The sequence below is a fragment of the Mauremys mutica genome, chromosome 9, assembly GCF_020497125.1.
Source record: "Mauremys mutica isolate MM-2020 ecotype Southern chromosome 9, ASM2049712v1, whole genome shotgun sequence".
NCBI lineage: Eukaryota > Metazoa > Chordata > Testudines > Geoemydidae > Mauremys > Mauremys mutica.
Window position 1 is genome coordinate 77,974,981 of NC_059080.1, and position 16,823 is coordinate 77,991,803.

Sequence of the window (16,823 nt, forward strand, 5' to 3'; positions counted from 1 at the left end):
ATAATGGTCATTTCAAAGTCATGTTGGTAAAACTTTTATACTAACCACCAATTATTACATGTGAACAGAAGGCAATGTTTATATTATATACATATATATTTACTTATATACTATTCGTGTGTGCGTAAGTGAAATAGATATACATAGAAAAGCAATTAATATGCAAAATTGCTTTGTTTTATTGGTAAACTGGCCTCGATGCTAGTTTACAGTTAGTCTTGGTCAGGTGGAAAGCTTAATATAGTTATGTTAGTGTTATGCATGTATAAAAATTCTCTTTACACCACTTAAAAAAAAAACCCCTTACCTTTGAATAATTCAAAATGAGTGAATGGGTTTTGCTCACACTTGCTGCATCCTCTTTAAATGAAAAAAGATCATCTTTGGCTTAAAAATTAAGAAAGGAAAATTTTAATTGAAAAGGAGAAGATGATAGAAAGTTCTGAGCATGTGATAAGGCATCTATAAAGAAAGTGTCCATATAATCTTAATTATAGATTTCACAACTGGCCAAACTTAAAATTCTTTGTGTATATGGTAGTTTCTGTTAGTGGAGACTAAAATGTAGAGTCTCAGGATTGCTAGGTGGTTTGCATGTTTAAAAGAATCTTATTATGTTTTCTACCCTAATAGCTACGGCTGTGCTAGTAATAGCTAGTACAGAAGTTGATAAAACAGGAGCTTCATATTATGGAGAACAAACCCTGCACTACATTGCAACAAATGGAGAAAGTGCTGTTGTACAACTACGTAAGTGGCTTTTGGACATTTACATAGTGTTATGTCATATGTTATATGTCATATGTTAATGGGAATTGTTTTTAATGTATGCTAAATATCTTACAGTTTCGGTGAAAACAGTGAACAGTTTGTCATTCAAATATGTTTCTGCACTAAACAGATATTAAGTTAGTGAATTTTGTTACCTCCCATGGTAGAGTTTCTATGACAGCTCCCATTTCTGTTTAATAACTCCTTGATACTTGAAAAACGTCTAAATTGCATCATGCTTGGTGGCATATGCTTTGCTATCCTAAAGTTCAATCAAAGCATGAAAGCATCCCATATGAGGAAGCCCCACCTCTTTTTGAAGATATTCCATAAAAAGCATAAAACTGTTACACTGCCCTGCCCCCCACAAAGGCACACATACAGACTAATCATATCCCCTATGTACAGTGAAAAGATGCATTGAAAAACAAAAGGGTTTACTATTTTGGAGGAAAAATCACTAAAACTTCTTGATGAGACAGTACTGCCAGCCCCAAAAGTTCAAAAATCATGAGTCAGGCTCACCAGAAATCATGAGATTATGTAAAAATTATAGATTTGGAGTTCTTTTTATGTGCCTTCTGCTTTTTGAGCCTTTAGAGTGCACTGGGGTCACATTTTGAAACTTTCTCCACAGCCATGGGGGCTAGAAACTTACTTTTTCTTTAAGAATGAAGGCTGAAATCATCACATATCCACTTGACCCCAGGAGCTGGGGCTTTAAGAAAAACAATAATTATCATGAGAGTTGGCAACACTGAGAGATTTAAAACTGTGACCCTTTTTTTGTACAAATAGGGGTGTTTAGTCCCAGTGCCCTGGTTCAATACCAAAACCACTAACCTGTTTACCTAAAATTTCCTCTGCAATGGTGTTCTTCCCTTTCTTTCATTAACTGTGGTTAGGCTTGTTTTGCACTGTTAAAGACTGTTGTGTGTCAAGAGTGTTGGGAGCCTGAAGGCCTGTCTACACTACAAACTTAAATCGAACTATGTTAGGTCAGCTTACAGCAACCGCAGTAATTACTGCAGTGGTTCATGTCTACACTATCTTCCTTCTGCCAGTGGTGTATGTCCTCACCAGGAGCACTTCCACCAACTTAAGAGAGGCAGTGTGGGGGGGCTGAGAGCTTAGGCTCTCAGGTCCGTGCATAGTTCCCCACTGCGAACCCAGTTGCCTCCCCTCTCCCCCCCGGGCTCTTGGCTCCCTGCCAGGAGCCCAGCTGCCTGTTCCCAGGGGGGAGCTCTGCACCCAGAAGGAGCCCCCAACCTGGGGTGACAGCAGGGTGAATCAGCAGGGAACCTACCAGCCTTTCTTGTCAATTTCACCATTCCAGTTAGGGCTTGTGCGTGTGTCTCTTAATACCCTTTTTGCCAACTGATATTTACATTTCAGATGCCTTAATGTGCCCCCTTATTTCAAATATTTTTTTTAAATGAAACTTTGTAGTTCATAATCCCTAATGTGGGTATTCTCTTTGGAGGGAAAAATGAAGTATGACTCGCTTTGTTTATAAAATTGGTTACTGCAACTGCAATAACTATTTCCAGTGTGCGTGCCAAAAAAAAAAATAGCTACAGGAATCAGTAGTTGAAGCTCTTCAGATATACTGGGTCAACATTTTATTTTAAGAGTCATTACTTTAAGCACTAGAAATGTAGTTGATGTTTTACAAGACATAAGTAAAGATGTCTATATATACCACATGGCAGTGATAACCATATGATAATTTTTACAACTATGTAATGAATCACATTTTTCATTCATCACTGAGCACCTCACTTGCACTCTGGCCACTAATCCATCTCCCCATAACTTAGTCTATTGTTCCAAATGCCTGAGCAGCTTCAGACAGCCCCCATTTTTTAATAAATATGCCTCAAAAATGTTTTCTGTTCTTCCCTTGTGATTATCAGGGTCCAGACACCCATAGGGGAGAAGAAGGGGTCTGAACCCCAAAGAATAAGCAATTAAATCAACTGATAGTACATGGTATTACTGTATTGTAAAAGTATCGAGTAAGGTCTTCTATAAAAGCTGGTGATACACTGGTGATTAATATCACTGTGAAATATATGTCACTATACATGAAATATATGTCACTACACTATATGAGGAATTAGGGATACTACTGATATTGTGGTTTAAAGTGTGTCTCCTTTTGCTAAGGCAGAAGAGTAACGCAGTTGCTCACAGTTTTGGGTGCCCACTTACTCCATTAAAAGAATGTCACTGGTAAGAGGTTCAGGTTGAGCAATACTCATTCCTAGTCCAGTGACAAATTAAAGTCCAGTATTTCCCAACTATGTAGGTGGAGAAACAGGAGCTTTGTACAACTATGAAAGAGGATATTTGTAGGTTTCCAGTGGGCCACTGCTGCTAGTTTTGGAAGGTTCTGAGCTATCATACTTGAATATTGAGACAAAAATGGGATTTTTCCACACAAAAAACTATTCTTACTATAGAAGTGGTGATGCTAACCAGAGAAGGAGAGGTAACTCAGAGTTGGTGGGGGGTTATGTGTGCAATCTCTAAATAAAACTGAGCATAAGACATTGGTTTGCAATATTAATTTCTACCAAAACAAGTTACCAAAAGTTAGTTTTTCTGGAATTGCGAATGATTGGATTTCAGGAAAGGTTTGTAATCATGTTTTTTGTTTTGTTTTTGTTTTTTATCCAGACAAATATAAATGATATGATTTCATAATCTTACTTTTTTTTTTCTTTAGCAAAAAATGGTCCCATTTATGATGTTGTATGGAATCCCAATTCCACAGAGTTTTGTGCTGTGTATGGTTTTATGCCTGCAAAGGCAACTGTTTTCAATCTGAAATGTGACCCTGTGTTTGATTTTGGAACTGGCCCTCGTAATGCTGCCTACTACAGCTCTCCTGGACATATCTTAGTACTAGCAGGATTTGGAAATCTCAGAGGACAGATGGAAGTATGGGATGTAAAAAACTACAAACTTATTTCCAAGCCACTGGCATCAGATTCTACATATTTTGCTTGGTGTCCTGATGGGGAACATTTTGTAACTGCTACGTGTGCTCCAAGGCTACGAGTTGGTAATGGGTACAAGATCTGGCATTATACTGGCTCTGTTCTACACAAATGTGAAGTCCCACCGAATGCAGAAATATGGCAAGTTTCCTGGCAGCCATTTTTGGATGGAACATTTCCAGCAAAAGCAATAACTTACCAGGCAGTTCTAAGTGGACTGCCAAGTGGTGAGCTGAAGGTTGCCAAAGCTTATAGACCACCAGCTCTTAGAAACAAGCCTATAACCAGTTCCAAGCTGGTAAGTAAACTTCATCTCAATTATGTTGGCCCATCATTTCATCTGTACTTGAAATGTGATTGCAAAATACTTTATTGGTTGGGGAATGATGACCCCAATCTTGGGGTTTTTTGTTTGTTTGTTTTCTGTATTTTAAGAAATAAACATTTGCCTTTTAACAGGCTTGTTTCACTGATTGCCCCTCTGCTCCCTGTTTGCAGGAATATGTGCTAGGAGTGCTGTAATTTTATGGGGCAAATCCTCTTCCCTGCACAAAACTGCCCCTTACACCAGCAGTACAAACAGTTGCAAATGCTGCCTCCTCTTGTTGCTGTTGAACAACAAAGAGAGCCTGAGTGGGTGGGTAAACTGTCACTTCAGTTGTGGTGTGTTCAGCTGTTTTTCATGAACCAACATGCTAAAGTCAGACATAACACGGATTTGGCCAGGCTTGAGCCAGTGCTGAAGTAGTTGAGTGGTTGTTTGCCCTCCTTCAGTACACTTTGGGCATTTGTGACCCAGTGATACTATTGGCAAGTCCACTGCAGCTTAACTATTTTCCTTATGTGGATCTACTCATTTATTTAGCCTTGCTTTATTTTCTTTTTCAGTTTTCAGAAGTAGATTTGTGTGCGAAGATACTAACTGTAATTAACGATTACAGCCTTGATCTGTTTTTTGTTTTTATTTTATTTATTTTAGAAGCTTTGATTTTGAGGCTTCTATCTTCCAAGGAGTGATAGACTCATCACAGGCTATCAGCAGTTAGTTATTACTAGGGTCTGACTTCACAGGTGCTACATAAGCAGAGTTAGCAAGAAAGATTCATTCTGTAACAGAATTCGGGGAACTACATTCTGCTAGCTTGTATGGAGGGGAAATCAGAGTTGTGGGTGGAAAACATATTTAAACCTATTTGACCATTTAATGTGTCTGACCTGCTAAAACTAGTTTAGTTTTTAAGAAAATAACAGAGTATATTAATGGTTTGGTTTTGGGTTTTCTTAAGATGAACAGCAAGGGGGAAAAAAAGCTTCCTATCTTGGCTTCTTGAAGATGTCAAAAGAAAATCAAATTCAGTCTGTCCTGTTTTTGCTTGAAGGATTAAAGAAATGATGTGGGAGCTTTCTTAGCCCTTAACTGGAGGGGCAGGACTGTAAAATTGTTAATGAAGTGCTTTGCTTCCAGCTATCCATCAGGCATTTGAGTTAAATAGGTGTAAACAAAAAGCAACGTTTTAAACAGTCTGACTAAAAATCACCTTCCCACTCAATTGTTCAGGTTTTATATTCCTAGTACTTGCTTGAGTACTTTTCCAGCCATCTATAGATGCCTCTAGGAGAAACAGGACAGACAAGTCCTAAAAGACTAGTGTAAAAAACAAAGGAAAATCTTTTTAGGGGTGACACTTTTTTTAGGCTGCCTTCAACCATCAAAAGAAGCAGAAAGGGCATAAACCCATTTTTTTGTCCTTTGCAGGTCACTTTTTAAACTGTGGTACTTTAACACAAAGAAAAGTTTTATAGAATGTTTATTCTTTTGTGGGATATTTTGAAGTATGGCACATACATTTCAGAAATGTCAATCTTATGTATCCCTTAGCATGAGGAGGAGCCACCTCAGAACATGAAACCACAACCAGGAAATAGTGATAAGCCATTATCTAAGATGGCACTTAAAAATCAAAGGAAGCACGAAGCAAAGAAAGCTGCTAAACAGGTACTGCTAGTATCAGCCCTCTTTGGGGTAACTTTACATTAGCTTTTACAAATGTGTTGACTAGTCCTGCAGTAACAAACTTTGGCAAATAAGCTTGTATTTTTGCAGCTTACCTGTTCTATGGCTAGATGGCAGATTTCAGCTTTTGATGTTATCTCTAAAACTTCCACAATTACTAAAACATCCTTCTAAAGTGTATAATACTTTTGCTTAGTAAATTAGACCTGGTTTTGGTTTTTCTGGTAGTGGGGAGGATGGACCACTAGCTATTATAAGAAATATTTGTGGATGTATATTTGTTGTTTCATTCCTACCAATTTCATTATACTAAGCATGTTTCTTGTCTCTCTCTGTGGGAAGAATGAAAACACAATATATCAGAACTCTAGTATTATAGCTAACATCTTCTGGTAGGAGCTCTGTCTCAAGTAACATAGCATATAATTGAAAACTGTTCACAAACAAGAGCGAGCACCAGAGGACTAATGAAAGGGAGAAATATTCAACAGCTTTTCTAGGTTTCCATGTTATAAAACAACAGAGCTGTTGTTTAAATGGTTTGCAGGAACAGTAGATGAAGTGTATTAACTTACAGGAGGCCAAAACTGATGGGAGCCAGGAATCAACACCATCTCCAGCATTACAGGATGTACCACACAGCACTCTGCCTTCTGTGACATCAGGAGACCCTGAGGTAGACAAAAAAATAAAGAATTTGAAAAAGGTGAGAGATTTTTCTAATGAAGAATAGTTTCCTCTTGTAGAAAGCCTTGAAGGGCTAGTCTGATTGTGGAGATGACTAATAGCAGGGAGGCGTAGCGCGTACATAGAGCATACACCTCAGGCAGCTTCTCTCCTCTGCTTTCTCATAGTGTAAAGTAGCACAACAGTAACCACTTAAAAATGCGGCTGTCAGTATAGTGTCTAAGCACGTAAAGAAAATTGGAATTTGTTCAGAACAGCAGTAGTTTTTCCACCTTCCATTCTCAAGAACTGCGGGGTATTGGACAAAGGCTCTCCTCAAAAGGGCAGATGGTATAGCTGGTCAATATTTGTGAAGGAACTAAGTGAGCTTCCTAACCTTGCTTTGCAAATCCTGGTCTCATTTAGGATCTGGGAAGGCTGTTCTGACTTAGGGTTGGGGGGAAGAGAGGGTTGGTGGTGGTTATACCTCAGGACTGCCAGGAAGGTATAAAGCTTGCCCTTGACGGAGCAGTGTTGGACATGTATCTCTGTAGATCCTATCAACTGTGTGCAGAGAGAGAGTCACTAGAGGACAAAGGAAGTCAGTCTGTCTTTCATCTCAGTCCCCAAACCTACAAAGGGACCCAAGTGTACTGCTTGTGTAGCTCTGTCAGGCTTCAGACTTCTTTGATTTAAATCCTTTCAAACAAGGGTGGAGTTGCATTTGGCCAATACTAGAAAAGTTTTCCTATTTCTGCATTGCATAGCAGGCTATCTGTTCTTTGGTTCATAATACAGACAGATTTTCCTCTCCAAGTCAAGTTAGCTTCCTCTTTCCATATTCATCTCTTTGATTAAAGCCTCAGCCATGCTGAGGAAAGATGTATGGAGAAGGGGGATATTTACAATGGAGGAGTTCCCTTTCTGAATCTTAGATGTAGCTTCCCCATACAAGGAATTATCCTACTGTGAAATTGTTATTATTACTACTTTAGGGTCAGATTTTTATGCATAAAATAATCTTCCAAACTCTTCAGTACTAGATGGATGTTTTCTTACTCAGGTTTATTCATGAAGAAAGTAAGAGAGGTTGTTAGGTTATCTTGGATTCTGTTGATGTGACATTCTGATTTTTAGGTACACCTCTACCCCGATACAACGCGACCCGATACAAGGCGGGTTCGCATACAAGGCGGTAAAGCTCTGACATGCTGCTCTGAGCAGCGTGTTAAGGGTGCTGGGCCAGGCCGGGGACGAGGGGTTTGATAAGGGGCAGAGGGTTTCAGGGGCGGTCAGGGGCCCCCCCTCAGGGTCTGGGGGGCGGGAGCTGTGGGAGGGCACTTTTGGGGGCCCCGCAGTCCCAGAGTGGTGTGGGGGGCCGGGAGCAGCCTGCTCTACTTCCCTCACCCTGGCCTCAGCGTGTCGCTTGGGGGAGGAGGTTTGGGGGAAGGGATCTCCTCTTCCCCCCCCTCCCCACCAGCAGCGGCAGAAATGGAGCAGCCCAGCTCCAAGCCGCAGCGCTCCACTTCCCACCGCAGGTGAGTATGGGGGGCATCCTTTCCCTAACCTCTCTGCACTCACCTGCGGTGGGAAGCGGAGCGACGCGGCCCCAGCCCACTCCGCTTTCCTTGCCCTGGCCCCAGCCGTGTCACTGGGGGGTGGCTGGGGAAAGGTCCTGCATTCACATGCCCAGCGGGAAGTGGAGCGCCACGGCTGGGAGGTGGTGGAGTGGAGCGGGCTGGGGCTGGGCTGCTCTGCTTCCCGCCGCTGCCGGTGAGTGTCTGTCGGGGTGGGAGGGATAAAGGGGTCGGAGTAGTCAGAGGACAGGGGGCTTGGGTAGGGGGTGGGGTCATAGGGGTGATTAGGCACGGGGGTCTCTGGAGGGGGTGGTCAGGGAACAAGGAACGGGGGGGGGGGCAAAGCAAGTTTGATATAACGCGGTCTCACCTATAACGCTGTGAGATTTTTTTTGTCTCCCGAGGACCCCGTTATATCAGGGTAGAGGTGTATATAAATGAAAAGTAGATGTATTTCTATTGCTAAGTCTCCCCATCAGAGTTTCTCCTTCTCTGTTAAGCTGATCAACTGTAAACCCAGAAAACTGAAAATTTCTGTTCCTCTCTTGGCTCTCCTATTCTTCTGTTTTTCACAGAAACTGAAAGCGATTGAGCAACTGAAAGATCAAGCAGCTACTGGAAAACAGCTAGAGAAAAACCAGGTATTACTAACTGGCATGTGTTTTTATTCAGGATCGTACTTCTTTTCAATGCACTTAAAGGCATGTCTATATGTACCGCGCTGCAGCTGTACCATGTAGCGCGTCTGGTGAAGATGCTCTACGCCGATGACGTAATAAAACCACCTGCATGAACAGCAGAAGCTATTTCAGCGGGAGAAGCTAATCCATAGTACATTTCAAATATAATTCTGGTTAAGTGCCTAAGTATGGCTTCCCTGTCTCTCTCCCATGTCAAAATCAAATGAAGTGAAAGAACTTACATTAAAAAAGGTAAAGCCTCTCTTCTCAAATTCACCTCTAGAGAGGCAGGGCCACTAGTGCTGAGGAACTACTAGGGCGTATGGCCAACAGAACACACAGAGGAGCAAGGGAATCGGTCACCATTGGTAGCTATATGTCCCTCCCCATCACAGCACTTTTGTTGCCACTTGTTCTCTGCAGCCATCTGTGCCGTTACCCACACTCCACTTGATTAGGTTAATGCTTGACGAAGAATACTAACTTGTGCTGATTTTACTATCATAAGTTACACACATTTTGGATGGCAGCATGCTGTCTGTGGCTACTTCTCAACTCTGTCGCTCCTTCAGCTGGTCAGACCCTTTTTTCACATAATTCCCCCTTTAGCAGATACAAGAAGCTGCTTTTGTATCCTTTCTCCCCGGGTGGACTAGTAGGGAGCATAGAAAGCTTTACGACTATAGAGGAGAGTCTTGTGGTCCAGTGATACTTGGGACAAATTGAGTTCTATCTCTAGCTCTGCCCCAAACTTCCTGATCCTGAACAAGTATCTTAACCTGTGTCTCTGTTTCCTCATCTCTAAAATGAAGATTACACTGTGTGAGGCTAAATTGAAGGGACACCTTCAACTTAAAAGTTGTGTCTATTTGAAACCCTTTCCATGGTATAGTCACGAGTAACAACAGACTCTGCTAAGATTACCATAGCAGAGAGATGACGGAAAATAGTTTTCTCTATTTTTTTAAATTTTGCATTTCATAGCACTTAGTGAAATTGACTCCGCTCAATCTCCCTTGTGTAGTTTGTCAATTTTCCCTGTTGCTTATATGGGTCTTTGACATGGTGCTAAGGAGAGGAAAAACGGGGGGAAAAATAGGACAATCTGATTATAAAGGCAAAAAAATTGGCAGAGAGACTTTGAGGCAAGTGTAGTACTTAAACCTACTTTAACTTGTTTTTGGAAATTCACTAGATTTCAGGTTGACAGTGGCACTTTCACACTTGTAAAACACATTGATTGTATGTCTGATATAAGGAGCTATACGAGTGGAAAGAATTATTATTGTATTGTAAGGTGTGTGGAGAATGTATGTAATGGACTGATCCAAAATAGCAATAATATGAAGTCTTCAATTAAAAAATTAATATTTTTATACGCTATCAATTTGCATGCATAACTTAAACATTAAACAGAATGTGGTACTAGATCAGCCTCTGTATTTTGAGTCTTTATAATGACTGCTGCTGTTAAATTACTGCACTCTTATTCTTTGCTATTAGAGTTACATATTAACAATGATGTACATTATTTATTGCGTTAACTATTGCTGTTTTACCTCCTGTGTAATAAGCAAAATGTATGATCTTGTGTTGTTGTTTTTTTCTAGTTGGAGAAAATTCAGAAAGAGGCTGCTCTCCTAAAGGAGCTAGAAGATTTGGAACTGGGCTTTTAAAACTTTACTGAAAAGGAATTGGATTGTTACACACAATCTGTGCAAAATGAGGTGCGTTTTAACCTGAACAGAACAAAGAATATCCTTAAACTGCAATTGGCTGAGGAAGGACAAGTTTACATATTTGCTGCACATCTACATTTGTTAACCCTTTTTTCTGAAATCTGTGCATGTGCAAAATTGTAATCAAACAATGTATATTCAGTCATTCCTGCTTCCATTCAAAACCAGAAACACATTCGCTCACAGTTCTAAAAGGGTGTGGCTTAAAAATCAAAACAAGGGTTTTTTTGGGGGTTTTTTTGGTTGTTTTTGTTTGTTTATTTTGTTCGTATGTGTGTGTTTGGCTTTTTGGTTGGTTTACCAATTTGATAGCCTTATTAAACCTAAGATACATGTGACCCTTATGCAATAATAGGATTGCAGACAATAATAAAGAGCATTTAACATTAAAGAATTGTTGGTTTTGTGTTACCAAGTCAGAACTTGTAAAATGTACCAACCATTTCCAAGTTACCACAAACCATCAACTTGAAATCTTGTAAATTTCTAAAAATGAGTTTAAAGTATTTTCAGTTGCTACACCTGCCCCTGTCTTTCCCCATACCAATTTATTGTGGTTTTGCAATCACATTTTCCTCTTCTTTTTTTAAAAAATATCCTTTCCCACTTTGTGGATTTTTGTACGTGACCCGCACAAACAAAAAGGAAAACAGATTATACAAGGAAACCACCGAAACTGACTCTACACCCCAGTGCTATCAAATGCACAAAGTAAACTGAGAAAAAGAAAATTTTGATGATCTCTCCGTTTATAGTAATATTAGGCCCAATTCTGCAATCTGATTCATATGGGTGACCCTTAAACCAATGTAGAGTCTCAGTTAAGTCAATGGAGCTCTGCATAGAGGTAGGAGATTGCCCATATGGATGAGACTAAAAGATCGGGGTCATGGATGTTACTTGAATAGTAGGATTATTTTTAAAAATCAGATACAAGTATAGTTTTTTAAATGATGATGTCCCATTAAATTGATCATTGTTGTTTAGGTGGTATAACATTTTCTTTAAAAAGTAATCTTTCCTTACATTTTGTTTCTGATGCACAATTCACAATCACATTTTATTAATTTACATTGTGTAAATGTTTTATCTTTGTTTTTGTAACAAATAGCAGTCCACAGTTTTATACTGAAACAGTTTTGAAGAAAATAAGGATTTAAAGGTTTTTAAAATTTTATGTTAGAAGAATAAATCAAAATTTAATTTTGCATCTATCTGGTGTCTCCCTCAGTTAATCTGATTTAAAAATGTCTTTGTAGTTTTTTTAACATACATTTAGACATATAATTGCTTTGTAATGTTAGTGTCAGTACATTACCACATTTGTGAAAGGAAAAACATATGAGACTGTTACCAAAAAAAGGAAAAGAAAAGAAAAGAAATCTTTTATTTTAAACTGAATTCAGCTTGTTTGATTTTTTGACTTGGTTGGAAATAAATGATCTTGACTTTTCAGAATACTGTAAAAATGAGCCATTATGGTTCAATAGAAATTCTTGTGCAAAAATCTACTACTCATTTTAGAGCAGTGGTTTTCAACCTCTGATCCATGGATCCATGGGGGTCTTCAGATTATGTCTATTTCCAAAGAGGTCTGTACCTCCATTCAAAATTTGTTAGGGGTCTGCAAATGAAAACAGGTTGAAAGCCACTGTTTAAGAGGAAGTTCCTCAATGCAGCAACAATCAATGGAAGTGCAGTTGTTTCCCTCTAGTGGAAGAATCACATTACTGTTTAGACAAATATGAAACTTTCACTCTGGTGGCAGTGCTGAACATAAGAATTTGGAATCAAAGTGAATCATAAATATTGGAAAGTAAAAAGACCTATTTAGACCATCCATTCCATCTCCTTTCCAATGTCTGATTGTTTTCTACAGTACATTTCCTGGTTTGACCAATTTGGTTATAAATATCCAAAGTGATGGGGCTTCTACCATGTTTTCTGACTATTCCACATCCTAACAAGTCTGTCAGGAAGTATTTCCTGTTATGTGGCTTAAATTTCTCCTCTTTAAAATTACACCTCCATTTACTGTGCTGCATAGTTCCTCTCTATCTTTGTGGTTAACACTCTTAAACGCAAAAATGGTTTATGTATCACACAGACAGTTAATTATTTCCTAACCAAACTGCCCATATTTAACTCTGTCAATCTTTTCTACTAAGTCAAACCTTCTAGCTTCTCCTTTATCCCAAATGCATAAAACAACTTAAACAAAAAACAAATCTTAATTCACAGGAAAATCTTTGTTACAGTTAAGGAGGCTAAGAGCAATTCAAAACGAGAGATTATTACAAACACTAAAAATGAAGTTGGTGTGTGCATGCATTAACTAGGTATTAAAGAAACAGTTCATTTGCAAGCTAGTCAGTTTCCAAAAAGAGTTATAAGTACTGTCAGTTATTACACTTTCCCTGCCAATTTTTTTGTGGTTCTGTTGAACCTTTTTCCTATTTTTATAAGGTTTTCTAATACCCACACAAGCAACAAGAAAAACTGGCCATGCACAAAGTGCTGTCAAACCCAGAAAGCAGAGTGGAAAAATAGAATAGTTTTTTATCTTGAAGTTACAGTATCCTTAAGTGCTACTTCTAATGGTAATAAGTTTAAAATAAACAAGGTAAGCATGTGATTTTTAACCCTTTAAGGCTGCTGCCAGAATTAAGTAACCTGACATGATTCCCATTATTTTAGTGCTTAGAGGTTTTCAGTGATGTCTGGTTTTGAATTGTGCCTAGCAATCTGAACTATCAATTGCCTTTTTGTGGGGAAAAATATCATTATGGCTGGCTGGCTATTGAATTTAGATTAGTAATCCTTTCTGAAGATTGCCTAACACTGATCTCCTGAGAAAATGTGTAGTTATGGAGACAGTCCTTTCCTAGGGCAGCTGCTGTAGCCCTTTGAAACTGAGAGCTGTAGTCACAGAATACATGAGACTAGGAGCAAGCATCTGACCTGCAGGAACCCAAATACAAGGATTCCTGTCTCTTTTGTTGAAATAGCAGAGATGAGAGACCCAATGCTGAGGAAGAACTGCTGCTAACTCTCATTTTATTGCCAGTCTTATGATATTTGGTATTTTACTTAAAGCTCCTAGGAACAAGTGATTATGCAAGACTGTCAGCTTTTATTTTTTAAAAATGTTTCTAGCCCTCGTGATAGCAGAGAAAAGCTGAAAAATTTGACTCGAGTGTACTTTAAAGGGTCAAAACTAGGGCTGTCAATTAATTGCAGTTAATTCATGCGATTAACTCCAAAAAATGAATTGCAATTAATCGCACTTATAACAATAGAATACCAATTGAAATGTATTAAATATTTTTGGATATTTTTCTACATTTTCAATATTGATATCAATTACAACACAGAGTACAAAGTGCATAGTGCTCACTTTATAGTATTTTTTATTACAAATATATGCACTGTAAAAATGATAAAAGAAATACTATTTTTCAGTTCACCTCATACAAGTACTGAAGTGCAATCTCTTTATCATGAAAGTGTAACTTACAAATGCAGACTTTTTTTTTTGGTTGCGTAACTGCACTCAAAACAAAACAGCATAAAACTTTAGAGCCTACAAGTCCACTCAGTCCTACTTCTTATTCTACCAATCGCTAAGACAAACAAGTTTGTTTACATTGATAGATGCTGCTGCCTGCTTCTTATTTACAATGTCACCTGAAAGTGAGAACAGGCGGTCGCATGGCACTTTTGTGGCCGGTATTGTGAGGTATTTGCATGCCGGATATGCTGAACATTCATATACCCCTTCCATGCTTCAACCACCATTCCGGAGAACGTGCTTCCGTACTGATGATGCTAATTTAAAAAAAAAAAAGTGTCAATTAAATTTGTGACTACTCCTTGGGAGGAGAATTGTATGTCTCCTGCTCTGTTTTACTCACATTCTGCATATATTTCATGTTATAGCAGTCTTGGATCATGACCCAGCACATGTTCATTTTAAGAACACTTTCACAGCAGATTTGACAAAACGCAAAGAAGGTACCGATATGAGATTTCTAAAAATAGCTACAGCACTCGACCCAAGGTTTAAGAATCTGAAGTGCCGTCCAAAATCTGAGAGGGACGAGATGTGGAGCATGCTTTTTGAAGTCTTAAAAGAGCAACACTATAGAGAACCCAAACCATCAAAAAATAAACTCAACCTGCTAGTGGCATCTGACTCAGATGATGAAAATGAACATGCGTCAGTCTGCACTGCTTTGGATTGTTATCAAGCAGAACACATTGTCAGCATGGAAGCCTCTGGAATGGTGGTTGAAGCATGAAGGGACATATGAATCTTTAGCGCATCTGGCATATAAATATTTTGCAACGCCAGCTACAACAGTTCCATGTGATTACGCCTGTTCTCACTTTCAGGTGACACTGTAAACAAGAAGCAGGCAGCATTATCTCTGCAAATTGTAACCAACCTTCTTTGAGTGATTGGCCGACCAAGAAGTAGGACTTAGTGGACTTGTAGTCCCTAACATTTTACATTGTTTTATTTTTGAAGCAGCTTTTTTACATAATTCTACATTTGTAAGTTCAACTTTCATGATAAAGATTGCACTACAGTACTTGTATGAGGTGAATTGAAAAATATTTTTTTTGTTTTTACAATACAAATATTTGTAATAAATATAAAGTGAGCACTGCCCACCTTGTATTCTGAATTGTAATTTAAATCTATATATTTGAAAATGTACTAAACATCCAAAAATATTTAAAATAAATGGTATTCTATTGTTTAACAGCGCAATTAATCGTGATTAATTTTTTTAATCGCTTGACAGCCTTAGTCAAAGCCCAAAGGCAAATAAAAAGAACAGTTATATTTTTTTAATCTCATGTCTTTTATGGTACCTGACCCATGATTTTGGAAATACTGGAGAAGCCTTAATGTGTATCTCTGTATTGAGGAAGGGCTACCTAGGGGGGAAACAGGGGCGGCTCCAGGCCCCAGCACGCCAAGCACGTGCTTGGGGCGGAAGCCGCGGGGGACGCTCTGCCGGCGCCGGGAGTGTGGTACGCAGGCTGCCTCCGGCGGCTTGCCTGCGGAGGGTCCGCTGGTCCCGCGGGTTCGGAGGACCTCCCGCGGGAGCAGCGGACCCTCCATGGGCAAACCGCCGGAGGCAGCCTGCCTGCCATGCTTGGGGCAGCAAAATCTCTAGAGCCACCCCTGGGGGGAAAGAGGTTCCCTCTCTTCAGGTTGTAGAAAGCAGGAAAGGTCTCTGCTTTTAAATGTATTAATTTCTTTGAATCTTTTGCATCATCTGTTTATTAATATACCTGCTAAGGGACATGGAACTGACCTTGAGCATGTAGGTTTTATTTGGAATGCACTGGTTGGTGAATCTGCCTGCTGGTTTTAGGCATATCTGCACTGCAAAGAAAAGCCTGTGGTGCCAAGTCTCAGAGCCTGGGTCATTTGACATAGGCTTGGACTATGGGGTGAAAAATAGCAAAGCAGACACCCTCCCTGCTTGCCCCGGCTCCAGACTGAGCCCAAATGTCTACACCGCTAATTTTAGCCGCACAGCCTGAGTCAATTGACCCAGTCTCTGAGACTCGGCACCGTGGGTTTTTCTTTGCAGAGTAGACATACCCTTACAGACCTGGAGTATATGCAGACCATCACTAAGGTTAATCTCTGCATTGGAAAAGCCCTCAGGCCTGTGGTGGTATCATAATTATTTTTCTAAGGCTGTATTCATTTGGAGAGTTCATTGTCCAGTTCACATTTAGGGAGTGCATTCCCCACTTCACTAGTTAAAAAGGCATAAGGAGGCAAGAAACATGTTGGATTTAGTACAGGGAACACTGGAAATCTAACGGGATGAAGCATTTCAAATGTGGAACGATGAGCTGAAATGATTCATGGGGGAAAAAAGCAATAATTAGCAGAATGTGCTGAATGCCCCAAATAAAAAGGGGGGGGAAGAGGGCATTTATTTTATCGTTTTGAAAAAAAATCTAAATATTGATACAGGTAAAGAAAGAGTCAGGGAATAATTTCAAAGTGCCCACTTTCTATAGAGTACATTTCCAGCTCACAGCCAGATAGTGAACAGAGAAAATGAGGAGGGCGGCAAGGAAAATTCAACAGATGCATTATTTTAAAGCTAAGTAATGTATTAAATATTGACAGACCTCCTCTGCCTCGGTGGGTTCCATGCTTCCTCTTAGTGGCGAGCTAGGGTATTCCTCTCTCCCTTGGAATTTCCCCACGTCCCTGGGCTTACTGTCCACTCCTTGCCTGAGCAGGGTTCCTCCCAGCCTCCTTAAGGGGGGAAAGAGGGAGGGGAGCCCCTTAATTTCTGGTAGTCCCTCCGAACATGGTGGTGACAAGCCAG

At 39.6% G+C, this 16,823-nt stretch overlaps 1 protein-coding gene across 1 annotated transcript in view; it reads left to right on the plus strand.

Annotated features, from left to right (window-relative positions):
- Positions 1–10,843, plus strand: part of EIF2A (eukaryotic translation initiation factor 2A) — a 25,485-nt gene extending 14,642 nt beyond the window's left edge. The window contains exons 9-14 of the mRNA XM_045030108.1: positions 634–750; positions 3,503–4,074; positions 5,656–5,772; positions 6,368–6,496; positions 8,609–8,674; positions 10,324–10,843. Of these exons, the coding sequence (XP_044886043.1) occupies positions 634–750; positions 3,503–4,074; positions 5,656–5,772; positions 6,368–6,496; positions 8,609–8,674; positions 10,324–10,389 (1,067 nt within the window). The 3' untranslated portion in view covers positions 10,390–10,843. The remainder of the gene's footprint in view (positions 1–633; positions 751–3,502; positions 4,075–5,655; positions 5,773–6,367; positions 6,497–8,608; positions 8,675–10,323) is intronic.
- Positions 10,844–16,823: the final 5,980 nt, after the last annotated feature.